Here is a 19,437-nt window from a genome sequence, read left to right on the forward strand (position 1 = left end):
GAAATGGCTTAGATACAAAAGAAAACTCACTGGAAAAGAATGGGACTGTCCTGTGGAACCTGAAAGCAGGAAGTAAAGATTTTAAGGGACCAGAGCCAGGAACTAGGAACATTCGGAACAGAGGCAGTTATGTATGTCTCGCCAGGTATCTTAACTCTGCTTCTCTCTGCAACTATCTTGACCTTCTCTGCCTCCACAAACCAGCTTTCCCTTTCCCAGCTCCATGAAGTCATCAGCTCCATGCACACACCTGAGACTGAAAATCTGAGGCCCAACCGGCTCATCCCGTCCATGAAGCAGCTGCTCCCAGGGCCAGGGTCCTCATCCTTGTCCAACCAGCTGAGGCCAAAGGACTCACTCAAGTACTGTGAACATGCTGCCTCTAGGGGGGCTGGGAGGGACCTCAGAGCAAGGAGGCACCCTGAAAGGTGTCTACTACATTTATTCTGCCTGCCAGGCCCAGGTAAAAACGAACGGAAACCTCAGCTAATGCAAAGGGAGGTTCTGTGTAGTTCTTCACTAGCGACTTAAGAGGTAGGTCATTGCTATCATTCCCTGAACCAGGCAGAACCCTAAGAGCTGGGGTTTAGGGCCCCCTCTTGCCCCGCACTGGGAAAACTAAAAGGGGAGTAGGTGTCTCTCTTTCTCCCTGACAAAACCTCAAGAGCTAGACCAGGGGTGGGGAACGTCCAGCCCGCGGGCTGTATAAGGCCTGAAAAATCATTTGGTCTGGCCCTGCCAAGGCATTAGGGGTGAGTTAATTAAATGTCTGACCAACTATAGCAGGCTAATTTTTAAGCTGATAATTTTGTATGGCCCACGAATGATGTTATAAATATCCAAATGGCCCTTGGCAGGAAAAAGGTTCCCTACCTCTGAGCTAGATGAAAGATGCTTCATTCAGAAGCTAGTGTTGGGATCCCAACAATACTGTTTTATCTACGAAAAGGATGCAGACAAAAGAAAAAGGGTCTCTCTAAAAAATATGGAAGAACACAATGAGTGAAGGCCATCAGCCCAATCAAGTAGACAGGAGTAGGGCCTGGCAGTCCCACCTGCTCTCTGGGTTCAGGACCCTCCACCTTGACAAGGGGCAGCAGGGCTGAAGGAACTCCTGGTTCACCCTAGGCGAGGAACAGTCATTAACAATGACATGAGTAACGATGGCCAGTCTTTTGAGGAGACATAAAGCCTGCTCAGCAGCTGTGGATGGGCACCCATGCCAGTTTGTAGCATGCCCCTCCCACCTCCCAAAGGAGGCCAGCCAGAGTGTGGTAATGAAACTGCACATAGTGGAAATGGGCTCTAAATGAGTTTAAACTGATTTATGCTAGCTTTTGTAAAGATGACTCGATATCAGGAAAGTGCTACCACTGTGAAATAATGTCGACGATCCTTAAGACCTCCGCCTAATGGTACTTGCACAGAATATTTATATTCCTCATCATGGGAACAAGGACCATAATGGATACCATTTTTGTTTTATTAGGGATGCATATTTAAATTAATCTGCTATTTGCCTAAACAATTAGCTGCTTCTGTTTGTGTGCACAAAGCCAAAATTGCAATTAGGCTTCCATCAAAAAGATAAGTCCCAACTAAAACTGTCCCGGTGGAGTCATAAGAGCTCAGGGCAGAACTTTCCAAAATTACTTTTTAGCATAATGGTAATTATGTTAATTGCTTGAAAGGTAAATAACTGCTGAACTGGTTTTGGAAAAAAAAAACACACACACACAATTGGTGTTGCCCCTCCCTTTTAATCTTTTTCATGCACCATAAAATTTAAAACAGGTTACCAGTTTAGAAAGCCAGAGACTGGTCACTTCTTGCACTAGTTTGTCTTAGTGCTTTCCTAATTAGAACTTCTTTTAGCCAGGAGCTCCTACTCTCTCGAGCTTGCGCAATAAATACCTGAGGCTTGGCCTCAGCTTCCTAATACGTAGTTAAGTAGACAGGATCAATTAACTGCAGTTCAGAGACACTGAATGAAGCTGACTATTTATAAAGACAGCTGGCAACCTCAATTTCCACCATGTACATAAACACTCGCCTATCAGAAATTAAGCAGGAGTCAAAAGAAATCCTGCAACAAGAGGAAAGGCATTTTAACAAAAATGTTAAATATACCCATAGCGCTCACTAAACGTGCACCTCTTCATTAAACTCATACAACATCACTATGAAGTGAACACCAGGGATGTAAAGGTGGCATAAAGTCTGAGAGGACAAAAACACTTGGTTGTATGGAAGAGGTGGCCCGGGGGCAATTAATATCAGTGCAAACAAGGGTCATGATGCTGCATCCACCGTGCATGTCATACTGCACATTCCAGCTACACAAGCTCTAAAGCTGAACTCTATTACTTACAAAAACAACAACAACAAACAAGCAAAAACACCAATAAGTAATGAAGCACTGTGGAAGCTGCATTTTAGATTGACAAGTAAGAAATCTGGGGGAGTCAGGGGCTAAGTGGGTTGGAGGAGAAAGAACACTTACTTTTACTCTATATATTTTGATACTATTTGTTTTTCTACATGTAATACTATAACAAACAATTTCTTACTACCTGTATACACATCCTTATAAATAGTGGTATTAGAATGGGATATTTTGATTATTTACTAATTCCAATCTTGATCTGCATAATTTTATAATATTTAACTCTGATGTACACAATTAAATTAAAATCTCAAATTCTACTTCTGACCCATCAATGGGTTAAGGTGAAATGAATTCCAGAACATTCCACAACACCACCACCACTTCCCCAGATCAGACCAGGGCAGGACAGCCCAGCACAGGGCCTAGGCCAGGCTGGCATTGAGGCTTAGACTCCTTATTCATTCATTCTCTTTCTCTCTCTCTCTCTCTCTCTCTCTCTCTCTCTCTCTCTCTCTCTCTCTCTCTCTCTCCCCTACCTACTGGTATAAAGAAAGTACGCCTATCTTCAAAATTAGTTTCGCTCATATGTTGACTGACATAACTATAATATTTAGAAACATAATTTAAGATCGATGCTGGTAACTGTTGAAGCTGAGTGATGGGTACATGAGGGTTCGTCATGTTATTCTGTACTATAATAAAAGGATTTTTAAAAACAACAAATTGAAAGACTATCAGTGACAAAAGTAAAAACTATCATCTTGTAAAAGTAAAAAATATCATTTGTGTTTTACTCATGTTTTCAGTAGCTACACTACAGAGTGACTTCTCAGACCAAATGGATTGACAATGCAAATTCCAGTGATGACATTTTGCAGCTTTTAGAAACCCCATTCCAAATCCTCAAAAGACCTTGAAACCATACTATAAATTTCCTTTCAATAAAATTATTAAATGGCTCTAAGACAAAAAAGAAAAAAATCTAGATGTAAAGATTTAGATTTCAGCAAAATGGCAGTCAGTTTTGAGTTACCTGGTATCAAGTGAGAATAAAAAAATGAAAACCACAGATATTATAACCTCTTACTTAGGCATTCAGATCCCAATGCCAATCTTCCCAGTGTAGGTGGGTTTTGTCAGGAGGATCCTACATGTTGGGCCAGTAGTAAGGCAAGTAAAATCTATAATAATAAAAGCGTAATATGCTAATTAGACCTAGACGGGACAGCCGAATGACCTTCCGGACATCATTCCGGACGACCTTCCAGACAAAGCCACGGCGCAGGGGCCAAGGCAGAGGTGGTTAGGGGCGATCAGGCAGGCAGGTGAGTGGTTAGGGGCAATCAGGCAGGTGAGCGGTTAGGAGCCAGCGGTCCTGGATTGCGAGAGGGATGTCCGACTGCCGGTTCACATTGGGATCGGGCCCAAACTGGCAGTTGGACATCCCCTGAGGGGTCCCAGATTACGAGAGGGTGCAGACCAGGCTGAGGGACTCCCCCCCATGCACGAATTTCATGCACCAGGCCTCTAGTGTTAAGTAATAGTAGTGAAAGTGAACATCATTGCTTTGTTTCCAATCTTAAGGTGACAGTATTGTCTTTTACCATCTATATCTATAAAAGGCTAATATGCTAAGTGTCTGACCTATCACTATGACGCGCACTGACCACCAGGGGGCAGATGCTCAACGCAGGAGCTGTCGTGCTGTAATGACTTGGCAGCAGCGGTTCTCGGGTGATGCACCCTGAAACCAGAGAGGAGGGAGCCTGATTCCTCACTGGACTGTGTGATTCCACCTTCAGCCGTTGATTATGTAACGGGGCACTGTCGGCCCCGAATCTGGCTTACTGCACACTTACGTTTGTGTTCCACACCCTGTACAACAGCAACTTTGCAGAGTGCCCTCTCGCACTCCAGGACCCCTCGGAGGATGTTGGAGAGCCGGTTTTGGCCCAATCCCTGTGGGCCAGGCCGAGGTCACTCACTCCACAGACGCAGGGGAGGGACTGCAGGAGGTTGGCTCCAGGATGTGTCCGGTCCATCACACCCAGTCCTGCCCCACTGGCCACCTTCTAATTAATTTCCTTTCAATATGCACAAACCCATGCACCAGGTCATTAGTTAAATATAAAATTAGCTGTAGGTTTTTCATAGATGCTCTCAAGCAGATGTAGAAAATTCCCTTCTTGGTCAATGAACTAAGAGTTTTTATCATGAGTACAAATTGGCTTTCATAAAATATTATTGTTTCATTGAGATGATCAGATTGTTTTTCTTTATAGTCTATTAACATGATGAGTTATATTGACTGATTTTCAAATTTTAAACTAACCTTGAATTCCTGGGATGAATGCTAACTGGTTATGATGTCTTACCCTTTCAATGTATTGCAGGATTTAATTTTAAAATATTCCATTCAGGATTTTTACGTCTATATTCATGAGATATATCAATCTGTAGCTTACTTATTTTCATGTATCAGTTATACTTTTTTTCTTTATCTGATTTTAGCCTCAAGGCAATGGTAGAATTCACCAGTAAAGTCACAGAGCTTGCAGCTTTCTTTGTATAAAATTTCTAAATTAGAAATTCAATTTAATGAAAATGAAGCTATTTCATTTTTCTAGTTCTTTTTAAGTGAATTTTAATAGTTTGTGTCTTTCAAAATATCAATTTATCCATTTCATCTAACTGGTTGAATTTAATGGCATAAAGTTGTCTAAATATTTCATTATAGTCCTTTTACCATTTGTAGTCTCTGTAATGATGTCCCCGTCTCTTACATTCCTGATGTTGGCAATTAATTTCTTTTCTCTTTTTTTCCTGATCACTCTGGCTAGTATTTATTAATTTGATCTTTTTAAAGGAACCAGTTTTCTGTTTCAATTATTTTTCTGTATCGTTTTTCTCTCTCTTCTATTTCATTGATTTCTGCTCTTAACGTTATTACTTTATTCTTTACACTGATTTTTTCTTTTTCTAGTTTCTTAAGGTAAAAAGTTATGTTGATTTGAGACTTTCTCTTTTCTAATAGAAGCACCTAATGCTATAAATTTCCATCTAAGCGCTGCTTTAGCTACATCCCATACAATCATCCAGTTCAAAATATTTGCTACTTTCTTTTGTTATTTAGAAGGAGTATACTGTTTAATTTTCAAATATTTGGAGACTATCCCTGCCCCAGCCCTGCAGTCAGTCATTTCTGCAAGTAGTCCTGGCTCCTTTCAGTGGAGAGTGATATTTTCAAGGTCTAAGCACTAGGTGAGCTCATTCCTACTAGGCTGTTGCTCCTTTTATACCTTCTCAGCAAACAAAGCTAGGACATACATGAACATATATGCTTACACACACACACACACACACACATTTCTATTTACTTCTCTGTTTACATTGAAAATCATGAATTTTATAGACACTTCCTATTCCTATCCAGCCCCACAGGGTTCATTCTGACTACCCCCTTTCCATATCTGTACCTCTCTTCTCCAATAAGAAGAAAACTGGCTCCCATCATCCTCAATATACGTACCTGCCCAATCTCCCTGTATGCTGCCAACCTCCGGAACCCGCCGGGCCACTGCCCCACTCGGACTCCCTGCTGTACCTGTCCCTGGCCTCACTGGGCTGCCTTCCTACTCCATGTGCCTGTGTAATGGTGTTCTGACTAAAAAGGCAGGCATATTTTTCTTTTAAAACAAGAATATATTCCACAAATATATGTATTCCTGCTTTAAAAGAGCTCTAGGGTTTTGGATGGAATAAATGCTACAACCAAAATGGTAAGTATTGAAAAGGAAATTTTCTGACTTAAAATTTTATTATTTTCTTCCAAAAAACTGATTCATGCTTGGTTTTCATTAGGTAAATTTAAGAACTTGGACAATTTATTTCTTGAGTTTCAGCTATCTCCTCAAAGCCTCTCTGTATTATTTACTGCTCCTTTTGGTTTTTAAGCTTAACTGTAGTAAGACAGGACAGCTACTTTGAATTTATGCATCAGGCTGTCTTTTTTTTTTTTTTAAATATATTTCATTGATTTTTTACAGAGGGGAAGGGAGAGAGATAGTCAGAAACATCAATGAGAGAGAAACATCGATCAGCTGCCTCCTGCACATCTCCTACTGGGGATGTGCCTGCAACCCAGGCACATGCCCTTGACCGGAATCAAACCTGGGACCTTTCAGTCCACAGGCCAACACTCTATCCACTGAGCCAAACCGGTTTCGGCAACGCATCAGACTGTCTTATTAAAAATCACTGTTCAGTAAAACCATCCAATAAGCCAAAGGATTAACACCAAATCTTATATCATAAATTCAATGTATCATTTTTTTTTCTGCATGAGAAAATTATTTCATATTATTTTCACTAGTAACTTCAAAACTTCATAGTGATACTAAAATTGATCACCTGCTAGTCTGTGCCTACAGCATGAGAACTTCCCTCTCCAGTGTTTCTTAAATTTGAGAGCTCTAGACCTCTAAGATTCATCGGTGTACTCTCAGTGTGAAAAACAAAGCATTAGAAGGCATGTAGGTGATCACTTGGTGCCAACAGCCTGTGACTACAAAATGCAAATTCAAATACTGAAACCCCACAGCATGGTTCAGCTACAAAGTCAAAAGATCCAGATTCTTTTTACTATTTTTAGATTACCATAAAAGATACCCAGATTTTAAAAATGTTCCTAAAGATCTCACAACTCCCACCCATGATTGTATCTGTGGACACCTGTTCGAGGAATACTGCCCTATTAGTTACAAAGCATTCATAAGCAAGCGTAAAACAAATAGAATTTCAAATTCCTCTCGCTGAAAATAGAAAAACCTTTAAAAGGCATTTTTATTCAGTAATTCCCTCCATCACAGAAACAATCTCTATGGCTTGCCTTTGAAATCAAATACCCTAGACCACACCAGTTAGTCAACCTTAGAGTTCAATGCCTTAAGAAATACTTCAACACAGAAATAACCACCTCAGTTCAGAACTCTGCATTTCCTTTTTTAACTCCAATTTGAACAGCTTTGAAATGTGAGCATTCCTACTGTTAAGAAATTGTTTAAATTTATTAATGTATCCTATCTTTGAAAAGGAATATATCAGGTATTTTTTTTGTTTTGTTTTGTCAGAAACTTGTTCCATTTTGTTTTGTTCACTGAGAGTCTGACTAAGACTCCTAAATCTAAGCACAGTAGGCAAAGGTTTCAGGCAAGAACTGATTACTGAAACTTCTAAAAGAAAAATGACCAGAAAAGAAAGGCCTTGAAAAAAATCCCCACAAAATTCTCCCCATCCACAGCCAACTGTCTCAGCCATCTCCAAGCAATGCTTCAGTAAATTCATAATCCACTTCTCAAACTTCCATTTTGACCAAGGCAGGGGAGGAGACTGAATATTGCACTCAAAGGTTAGGGCATTACATTCAAATGTCATCATCCACATACAAATAAGAAACATAAGCAAAATGATCAAGAACTGATCTTTTACTCAACAAAATCAGTCTCCACAGCCGCCTAACTAAAACACAGTCCTACTGCTCACTGCTGAAAAGAAGCTTGGAGAGACCCACTTCCATCCATTGTTAATATGTCAGTAAATGAGAAATCAGAGCCACTTCAGCCCAGGGCAGCACAGTCCGGGACAATGGAGCATGTGTGTGTCAGACAATGACGCTGGGAGTGCTGCAGAAGTGGATAAGCCACTTTGCCTTGCTTGATGGCACCAAAGAAAGACGACTGTTGGCTGTCCCATCTAGGTTTCCACATGCTAAACTGCACTGGGTCTTGTCCCTCTTCTCCCCATTTAGGGGGAACAAGTAAGACCTTCTTTGCACCTAAGAAGAGTGTAACCTCATTTCTTTGCAAAGAGTGAGTTTTCAAGACAAACTCTGTGAACAGGGAGTGGGTTTCCAGTACACTGCCGTTCCCTAATGCTGTGGCTCAAGGCCAAAGGCAGGCAAGCATGGAGCAGATGGAGTCCTGGCAAGGTCTCCCACTGTCCCTGCATTAGCAGCATCTGCTCATTACTCAGAACCTTCGCCTGCTTTATCTAATGCTCCAGGAAAAGCATTTTGATTTGATTCATTTTGGTACGGTAACGTGCAACACAATTAGTGGTAAAATCAACTGGAGGATGGCCAGTGCTGACAATCGGAAACAAGGCAGAAGAAATATGAGGCCAGTGGGTTGGAATTCAAAAAATCACAACTGTGGATCACCTTGCCAAAGCCCAATACCCCAGGTGGGTGTACAGTGTTCCTGCGCGCAAGGAGGCTGAAAAGGATGAAGGGATGACTCACTTTCTCCCAAAGCTGTTTCCATCTCTCCTCTGGATCTGACTCTTTCTATGTGTGGATCACCATCGGGTTTCAACGGCTACAGAGCTTCCCTTTGGCACAACCAGGGAGCTGAAGTTCATTAACTCATTTTATTATCCAATTCTCCTCTTCTGTGGGGCATAGTTACAAATTTTACACAGCAGACCCCACAGGGTAAGTTTCCTTTCTGCCCTGTTGTGCCTAAGAGCCTGTTCTCTGCTCCTGAAAAGGAGGAATGGAAAAATGCACGTTTGATTATTTCAATCTGTCTTTACCCAGAAGTAGCTACTCATGAATATATTGGTATAAATACCACCATGACAATCTGTTAAACTGAAGTGAAACCAAAGGCAATGCCACCTGAGGTCTGGGGAGAAAGTGAGAAGTTGTTGTTTACCTCAGAAATAGTAACAACCCCAATCAGACTGGTAAACAAGCTCAGAGTAACAGAGAGGCAAGAAAACACAAGAGCTCTTATCAAAGAAACAATCCTAATAGCAAAAGGAATTTGAGACAAGTCACAGATTTTGGGGTGAATGATGAAGGCATGGAAGTACTGCAGACTTTACCTAGAACAGGAATAGCCCCCAGAACAGGACACAACTGATAAATAGGATAATGTGAATGTAAACAACTGGACAGACCACTGGACCAGAACTTAACATCCAGAAACAGACAAATACTAAAAGAATTCATACCTAAAAACTTGTAAAGGCACCACCTCCAACCAGTGAGGCAGATAGAGATAGACTTTCTAAAAAGAGATGCTAGAAAAAGGATATACTTGAATTCATCTCTCATACTATTCCAGGATGCACTCTATATTGATCGAAACTTAAATATGAAAAACTAGCCCAGCCAGTGTGGCTCAGTGATTGAGCATCAACCTATGAACCAGGTCATGGTTCAATTCCTAGTCAGAGTACATGGCCGGGTTGCAGGCTTAATCCCCAGTGTGGGGCATGCAAAAGGCAGCCGATCAATAACTCTCTCATCATTGATATTTCCTTCTCTCTCTCCCTCCCCCTTCCCCTCTAAAATCAATCAAAACATATTTAAATACATATATATACACACATATATATCATCCTATATAATAAAAGGGTAATATGCAAATTGACCCTAACAGCAGAACGACTGGGAATGACTGGTCACTATGACACACACTGACCACCAGGGGGCAGACGCTCAATGCAGGAGCTGCCCCGTGGTGGTCAGTGCGCGCCCACAGGGGGAGCTTTGCTCAGCCACAAGCCAGGCTGACGGCTGCCAGCACAGTGGTGGTGGCGGGAGCTTCTCCTGCCTCCTCAGCAGCGCTAAGGCTGTCCGACTGCAGCTTAGGCCTGCTCCCCGCTGGCAAGTGGACATCCCCTGAAGGCTCCAGGGCTGCCAGAGGAATGTCTGACTGCCAGCTTAGGTCCGATAGCCCGGGGGAGCGGGCCTAAGCCAACAGGTGGACATCCCCCGCGGGGTCCCAGACTGCGAGAGGGCACAGGCCGGGCTGAGGGACCGCCCCCCCGAGTGCACAAATTTTTGTGCACTGGGCCTCTAGTATATAATAAAAGAGTAATATGCAAATTGATCCTAACAGCAGAACGATGAGGGACAACCGGTCGCTATGAAGCACACTGACCACCTGGGGGCAGACGCTCAACACGGGAGCTGCCCCCTGGAGGTCAGTGCGCTCCCACAGGGGGAATTACGCTCAGCCACAAGCTGGGCTGATGGCTGCGAGCGCAGTGGTGGTGGCAGTAGCGGGAACTTCTTCCACTTCTGCAGCAGCACTAAGGATGTCCGACTGACGGCTTAGGCCCGATCCCCTGGGGAGCAGGCCTAAGCTGGCAGATGAACATCCCCCGAGGACTCCCGGGCTGCCAGAGGAATGTCTGACTGCCAGTTTAGGCCTGATCCCCCAGGAAGCGGGCCTAAGCCGGCAGGTGGACATCCCCCAAGGGGTCCCGGACTGCAAGAGGGCGCAGGCTGGGCTGAGGGCCCCCACCCCCCCGTGCATGAATTTTCGTGCACTGGGCCTCTAGTGTGTGTGTGTGTGTGTGTGTATGTATATGTATGTATGTATGTATGTATGGGTATATATATATATATATATATATATATATATATATATGGATATATATACACACACACACACTTAGAAGGAAAAGAAAAAACTATTAGTAGGTACAGATGTGAAAAACTCAACCTCTCCCACACTAAGAGAAATGTCAATTGCAATTACAGTTGGATACCATTTCTTTTCTATCAAAGTGACAAATACCTAAAAGTTTGAAATATACTTTGCTCATAAAACTGTAAGGAAACGAGAACGCCTTCATACCTTGCTGGTAAGAGTGCAAAGTAATATAACCCCATTTGCATTTTATTTTTTATTTTTTGTTAAGGGGCCGGGAAGGGGTGGGGGCCGGGAATGGGAGGGGGTGGGGCAGAGGGCATGAAGGGTTCCTCCCCATTTGCATTTTTATAGGAAACTATAAAATGTCATTTATACAAGGTTTTCCACTACAATATTGTAATAGCAATAGATCAAAAACAATACAGTTCCCCAACAATGGAATAGTATGCAGGTATGGAGAAGAAGTGTATTTTGTATAAACTAGCATGCACAATCTTTCTAGATATGCATGTTGCCCTGGCTAGTGTGGCTCAGTTAGTAGAAGGGTCATCCCATACACACTGCAAGGTTGCAAGTTTGATCCCGGCCCTGGTGGGGGTGCGTGCAGGAGGCAACCAATCAATGTTTCTCACATCGATATTTCTCTCTCTCTGTCCTCCCATTCCCTTCCCCTCTCTCTAAAAACTAATGACAATGTCCTTGGGTGAGGATTTTTAAAAGAAGATATGTATGTGTATCAGAACATTATTCACAATAGCCAAGGTATGGCAACAACCCAAATGCCCACCAACAGATGAATGGATAAAAATATGTGGTATGTACACACAACAGATTATTATTCAGCCATGAGAAAGGACAATCTCTTGCCATTTGGGACAATATAGATCAGTGGTTCTCAACCTTCCTAATGCTGCGACCCTTTAATACAGTTCCTCATGTTGTGGTGACCCCCAACCATAAAATTATTTTCGTTGCTACTTCATAACTGTAATTTTGCTACTGTTATGAATCGTCATGTAAATATCTGATATGCAGGATGTATTCTCATTGTTACAAATTGAACATAATTAAAGCATAGTGATTAATCACAAAAACAATATGTAATGATATGTGTGTTTTCCGATGGTCTTAGGCGACCCCTGTGAAAGGGTCGTTCGACCCCCAAAGGGGTCGCGACCCACAGGTTGAGAACCGCTGATATAGATGAATCTTGAGCGTATTATGCTACGTGAGATGGTCAGAAAGAGAAAGACAAATACTGTATAATCACTTATATGTGGAATCTAAAGAAGTCAAAACTGTAAAAAACAGTAAAATGGTGGTTACCAGAGGAAATGATTGACGGTGTCTAAAGGTATAAACCTGTAACAAGTAGTAAATGAGCCATAAGGTTCTAATGCACAGTATAATGAATTTAGACAATAATACTGTACCTGGCAATCATACTACACTATATAAATATATGAAAGTAATACACTATACACCTTAAACTATACAATGTTACATATCAAATTTATGCAATAAAAAAAGATATGTTATTAAGTGAAAAAAGCCAAGTTATGAATTACTATAAGGTGATATATCATCCTTTATTTTAAAAAGGGGGCATAAGAATTGATATTCATATTTGCAATGCAAAAATATGCAAGGATTGACAACAAACTAAAAAATATGGCTGCTTTACAATGGAGTTGACAAAAATGAATAGAAGCAAGACTTCCCAGTATATTTTCATTGTGTTATTAGTTGTTTGTATTAGTTTGATTTTATGTCCCCAAAAATATATGCTTAGTCAAAAATATTAAGCTATAAAATAAAACCCACTCCTTTATGAATTAAAAATTAAAATCTCACACACAATTACCATCTAGAAAAATAACCCACAAACACAGTTCACTAAAGAGTAAATGAAAAATTAATAAGACATTTGAAATAGTCCTTAGCCTTTTCTTTTCAACCATAAAAGATAACAACACAGCCCTAGCCAGTTTGGCTCAGTGGATAGAGCATAGGCCTGCGGACCAAAGGGTCCCAGGTTTGATTCCAGTCAAAGGCACACACTGTACCTTGGTTGCAGGCTCCTTCCGGTCCAGGCCCTGGTCAGGGCTCGAGCAGGAGGCAACCAATCGATGTGTTTCTCTCACATCGATATTCTGTCTTTCCCTGTTTCTTCCACTCTCCCTAAAAATCAATGGAAAAATATCCTCTGGTGAGGATTTAAAAAAAAAAAAAAAAGATAACACAAAGAGAAAAGGGGAAGAATGCGAAATTTGCAGAGAAAGAAATATAAACAACTAATAACACAACGAAAAGGTGTTCATATAAACATCAGTGAGATGCCATTTCCACCTCTGCGACAGGCACAAGGAAACGGTCACTCTCATACCCTTTCGGAGGGTAAGCTGGCAATCTTTATAAAAATGTAAAAGCATCTACAGCCTCCAGCTCGGTAATTACTAGTCATTGACCTCTCTCTGCTCACTACTTGTGGAACTACGTGCACAAGTCCATCCATCACAATATCTGTTCAAGGATATTGCTTGCAGCACTGTTTTTAGTGACAAAAACAAACCATCCATGTGTGCATCACTGAGGGCCCTAAGAAGTAAGTTAGAGCACAGTCACATGATGCGATACTGCACAGGCTGGAAGGAACGAGGGCCACCTGAAGTGGTAACACAGAAAGATACCAAGGGGTGTTGTCTGGAGACAAAAGCAATGGTGCAGAAAAATACCGAGAGTAGCGTCTAAGCGTGAAATGTGAGGGGGGCTTAAAGGTAGAGGAACAGGGAGAAACACTGCAACTTCTTTCTGGATACATTTTGTTTACATTTCATACTTTTTTGCTCTGTTTGAATTTTAAGTATGAAATTTCATTAAAAACCAAGTTATTTAATACATATTTTGGCAATTACGTGCCAAGTACTTGCAGACAAAAGTAGTTTCTCTATCATATCTACATCGTCTCCCAGTGCTGGTGACAAAGGCAATTCTAACCAACAATATAAACCTGCACATCACCTCAAACTCTGTTTTCAAGCTCACACGATATGAGACGTGGGAGTACAAAAGCCGGGTGCCTGCTTCTGTGTCTGTGTTCATTGTTACCTGACCAGCACCACAACCAGCACTAGGGCCCCGGGGACACAGCACAGTTCTGGATTCACCACTGATTAATGACTCATCCACAAGCAAATCACTTAGCTGGTGGCTCTGGGCCTCAGTTTCCCCTTCAGAAGAAAAATGAGTATGTGTGCACACGTGTGTGTGGCAGAGGAGGCTACTGGATACTTCTAAATCTGTATGATTCTAATTTAAAAGTACTACAACATTTCATTGATAATTTGGAAAGTAGCAAACACACTCAAGCTGCGCATATGTTATCTATCCAGGATCTCAATAAACAGACAAAAAAATATTACATACCAAAAGAAACCCAGCTTAGCTGAATATCTGGAGGCTGAAAAAAAGACCATCAATGGGTCCACTGATGTCAAGCCAAAAGAACAGCATTCATGCTGTTAAAATAATAAAATGAAAATACTTTCAAGATGTCAGCCCTAATTTTTATTTATTTTTTCAATGGCATATGGATATGAAATTCCCCATCACTTACTTTACCATAGTGGTTGCCCTCTGAGCCAACCGCTAACACTGACTCTGAAGATCTGCAATGGGGCCATGACATGAACATGAATATTCTCAACTATCTGTGGTGCAGCTTTCAGGCAAGTAGGGAAACATAGTTTCCGGAAATTCAAACTTTACACAATAGTGGAAGTCAGGAGCATGAGGTAGGAGTATAAGATTTCCACGGCCATTGCAACTATTATTCTATTAGCTATAAACTGTCAAGTGTTCCTGTAATAGACTATTCTCACCTACTTCTGAAATCCACAGTTGCTCATGTGCAAAAATCAGTCCCAGCGAGACAACATATTACCATAAATCATGTAAGTGCCAGGAAAGGTAGGCACTGACTTTTATTTTTCTATTTCCATATTTGTCAATAGATGATCTATGTCTACCCTTTTCACTGTTCCCTCTGAACTAGGCAGAGACTAAAGGAAAAGTAGGCCAAGTATATTTAATATTTTACACCAAGTTCTTTGTTAAGATGGCTTGGCCAGCCCCGCGCCTGACTCTCACACCAGCCGACAGCTCCAGTAGGAATGAAGCACCAGTATAATGGGTGCTGTGCTCCAATGCCTACTAATGCACTGAGGGTTATTGGCCAACTTCTTCACATAAAGGCAAGTGTGAGCGTATGTGTGTGAACATGTGTGTGTGCCCACGACATGGGGGAGCCAGCCAAAGCTGCTTAATTTCTGTAAAGCTTTTTTTTCCTTAATAGGGAGGTGGGTTGTGGTTACTTACCATCCTCATAAGCCGCTACCGCCAGTGAGCTGTTTATCCTCACAAAGGAGACATATGGCTGCATTCCAGGCTCGTCCTCCTCCTCATACTCGGAGTCCAAGAAGGGGGCTACGTAGTCCCAGGTGCGGGTGTCCCACACCCTCACGTCCCCTGATGTGTATCTGGAAAAGAAGGACCTCGTTGGTTCCAAGTGGAGAGAGAGAGCAGGGCCATAGTGAGAAAATGGGGAGAGCCTAAAACAACAGAGGAGGAAGATTTGGTTGGAGTGGAACCACCCCTGCAACACTGTTCAGATGAGACTCCAACAGGAGAAACTGTCACCTGGGTAACAGAAAGGCTGTGAACACCTTTCACATTCTCAGAGCACAATGCTGACAACTTCAAGAGAACACTAGACCATAAAAAAAAGTGGGTATCGAGATCTTTTTTTCCCTTTTACACTATTATAACCTTAAGTTCTTCCAGTAAAGAGATCACTAGCAGAAATTTGTAGAAGCCACAGTATTTACATACATGAACACACAAGAAAGACAGGCAGAGAGCATGAGAAAAACTAAAGACTAATGGTCTTCCAGGCACAAGCTTTCTAATACCTCATCCATGCATCAGATTTGACTGATTAAAGTCCCTAAAGACTAATTGATTTGCTGAAACAATTAAATCTTGCCTTTAGCAGCCAGACAATGCTGCCTTCTCATGAAAAGCTCTTGCTGAAATGCATGACACTCCCAGTTTTGCCCACTTAGAAAATAGGAGCCCTCACTCTCTGCTATTACTACTGCCACTCCAACAAATGAAGCTTTCCATCAAAGCCACAGCAGGGCCAGAACCTGCTCAGACACGAGGCCACTAGGAAAATGGCCCGGCCAGATGACGAGGTGGTGCACTGCCTGCCACTGGGGTATTTATGCTAAGTTCCTTACATCTGCTTCAGAGGGCACCATTCAACATGTAAAGCAACCGCAGGGAAGCATATCAGAGATGTTATAAGAGTACATATGTACCCCCACACACACAGGCAGACAATTTAGGGGGTTTCCAAGCCACTGTTCTTTCAGGGTTTCTTTTAATATATTTTTACTGATTTCAGAGAGGAAAGGAGAGGAAGATAGAAACATCAATGATGAGAAAGAATCATCGACTGGCTGCCTCCTGCACGCTCCACACTGGGGTCTGAGCCCACAACCCCAGGCATGTGCTCTGACCAGGAATCAAACCATGACCTCCTGGTTCATAGGTTGAAATTCAACCACTTGAGCCACACCAGCTGGACCTTTCAGGGTTTCTTTGATCCCACGTTAAAAATGTGGAGTCGAACACAATAACCTCTGAGGTTTATTTAATTATTGCAATCTATGGTATGATCCATTACAAAGTAATTATAGATCAATTTCTCATGTGAGATTTCTTAATAAGGAAACTAAGAATACTCTTAATTCAGGAGTGCTTCATTTACTAAATGCAGTAAGTAGTCTTCCTCTCAAATTAATAATTGGCAGTAAGTACAAAGATTGTGTAATTCAAAGGTCATTCTGTCGCAGATTCTCTAGGCTGGAGGGTCCTCTCTCAGCAGACAGCATCTGGAGAGTGTGCGTGTAGAGAGAGCCAAATAAGAGGCACGTGCTTTCTAACACTGGACTGATGGGCCTGTTTGACCACTCATCCTCAGTCAACAGAAACACTCACTCCACGGTGTCATTAGCCTGGTGATGCACAAGCAAGGGTGGATATTGATAGCACCGCGGCCGAAGCACGGCTGCTGGCTCCTGGGCCCTCCGGGCAGTGTTCCAGATGACCCTCCATAAGGAGGAAACCCACACAAGAACACACACCCCACTGCACCGAAGCTTCCAGGCTCACCCTGACTCTCCGAAAATGACTCAGGCAATCCCCGGAGTAAGGCCACTTCCTTATTAGCGAGAGACATTAAACAGAGATGACATGTTTGGAATTCTAGACTGTGTGAGTAGATTCTTAGGGTTAATTTCGAAGTGAAAGGAAAAGAAAGGTGAGAAGGATGACAACATCTTTCAGAAATTCAGAGAAGGTGAGTGAAGAAAGGGAATTTGGAGATCAGAGAATTAAAGAACTTGGAGAAAAAGAAGTGCATAAACCAGGAAAATGTATTTCTACTCCATTAGTCTCATTCTGTTTTTTAACCTGCACATGGAACCACACCAGTGGTCTTCATGTGGTCCTTTGTGGCACCCCTTAGGTGCCACAGTACAGAGGAGAGAATTTTAGCGGCTGAGCTCCACCCCACCCCCAGTCCTTTATATGATGAGGTCCCAGGTAAAACAACAACAACTAAACAAAACTTAGAAAACTGCTGAATCCCACAACAGTGACCTGTGAGATGCAGCGTGTTGCTCTCTCATTACTTAGGGAAGAGGAGAGAGGGAGAGCAGAGATGCCACGGAGAAGAGCACTCTGTTAACATCTAATATCCTGGCGAGTCTTTTCTTCCATGAAGTTGTCCCACTCACACTGCAACTCCACAAGTTTAAATTAAATGCGTGCAGTCCTCAAAAGTTTCAGCTCACCACCAAAGTAGCCCGTTGCGGAATTCCTTATTTTGGCTGGTGATTTTCTTTTTTTGCCCACTACCCACATTGCAATACCCTTTCTTCTCATTCCTAGGAATGCCACTCTATCTACATCCCTCAAGCCCTCACAGCTGTACCATGGCAGCCCCCCTACATCTAAGCCTCTCCCGCCTCCAGTCAACCCTGCACAAGCCAAGTCCTCAAAAATACTTGACTCCATGAATCATCCTGCCTTTCTCCTTTGCCCTCCGAGACCATGTGCCCTATGATCTACACAGCCTAGACTTACTCTCATGGCAACTGTGTGTGTGTGATTATCTGACTGTTTGTCTCCCCTACAAACCTACAAGCTTCTGAAGTCGGGGGCTGGGTCTTGCTCACTGCTGTGGATCACTGACTGGAACTGTCAGACTGGACGACACTGGACACCCAGGAAGTCCTCTGTAAATACGTAGTCCTTAACACCTAATGGAATGAAGTTGTAATTACTAGCCTAGCACTGAGAACACTCCACAACCTAGCGCCCACTCCTCTTCCCAGCCTCATTTCCTACCCTTCCTTAGCATGAGCCAGCCTCCATTCATTGGCTTCCGAACACTCTTGCCTCTGAACCTCAGCTCACAGCCTTCCCTCCTCCCCACTCAGCACAGTGGGTCTCAACCTTGACTGCACATTATAGAATCACCTGGAATGCTTTTAAGACTCCCAATACCCAAGCACGCCCCAGACCAATTAAAACGGACTCTCTGGCCCAGCCAATGTGGCTCAGTGGTTGAGGGTCGACCTATAAACCAGGAGGTCATGGTTCAATTCCTAGTCAGGGCACATGCCTGGGTTGTGGGCTCCATCCCCAGTGTGGGGTGTGCAGGAGGCAGCCGATGATTCTCTCTTATCACTGATGTTTCTATCTCTCTGTCCCTCTCCCTACTCTCTGAAATCAATAAAAATATTTAAAAACAAAAACTGACTCTCTGGAGGTGGAACCAGGCATCAATATTTCCAATGTGCAGCCAGGATTGAGAACCTCTGACCTACCCCAAGTCCACCAACTCCTCAAGGTCTAGCAAAGGCTCTCCTCCTCCATGAAGCCTTCTCTGACTCAACTACCATGCCCCATACGTGAAGAAACGGCATTCATTGGTACGTTCCATGTCTCCTCACTGTAAAGTCCTCGTGAAGGCCATACCTCAATGCCACAGCCTCCATCACAGTGCCTTACACACAGCTAACAATAAGCAAATGGTTGAAAGGGGACATCCACATCTGAGTTCAAATGGTTTGAGTGGCACCTCCTTCCATATCTGCTGCCCACCTTCCAGTGCTATTGATCAATGAAACACCCAGAATGCACACATCAATATGCATTAGAATTCTTGCATGTGTTTCTAAACTGATTAAAATAATTATAAAACACAAGATAAGCTAAATTATTTCAGTAAACATGAAGTTGTCCATAGATAGCCATTGAAATTAACTCCATTCTTCATGGCTAAAGAGCATGATAATAACACAAATGTTTTGCTACAAAATGACTCAGGAAGCAAAATGTAAGAGACTTTACGTCTCTTTCATGATAGGAGCAGAGAATAAATAGCGTGATGACTCCATTGCAGGTTCTAAAATCTAACACGGGTGAAAGCAAGCACAGCAGTGGCAATGGGACTCAATGCTAAAGAAA

At 42.5% G+C, this 19,437-nt stretch overlaps 1 protein-coding gene across 2 annotated transcripts in view; it reads right to left on the reverse strand.

Moving 5' to 3' along the window:
* Positions 1-19,437, reverse strand: part of FBXW8 (F-box and WD repeat domain containing 8) — a 106,390-nt gene that overhangs the window by 43,205 nt on the left and 43,748 nt on the right. Inside the window, exon 5 of one of the 2 annotated variants that reach the window (XM_006098248.3) lies at positions 15,214-15,374. In XM_006098248.3, coding sequence (XP_006098310.1) covers positions 15,214-15,374 — 161 coding nt within the window. Of the gene's footprint in view, positions 1-15,213; positions 15,447-19,437 lie in introns of both variants that reach the window. The other variant, XM_023762002.1, reaches the window with a different exon arrangement.

The sequence above is a fragment of the Myotis lucifugus genome, unplaced genomic scaffold (genome assembly GCF_000147115.1).
Source record: "Myotis lucifugus unplaced genomic scaffold, Myoluc2.0 scaffold_226, whole genome shotgun sequence".
Taxonomy (NCBI): domain Eukaryota; kingdom Metazoa; phylum Chordata; class Mammalia; order Chiroptera; family Vespertilionidae; genus Myotis; species Myotis lucifugus.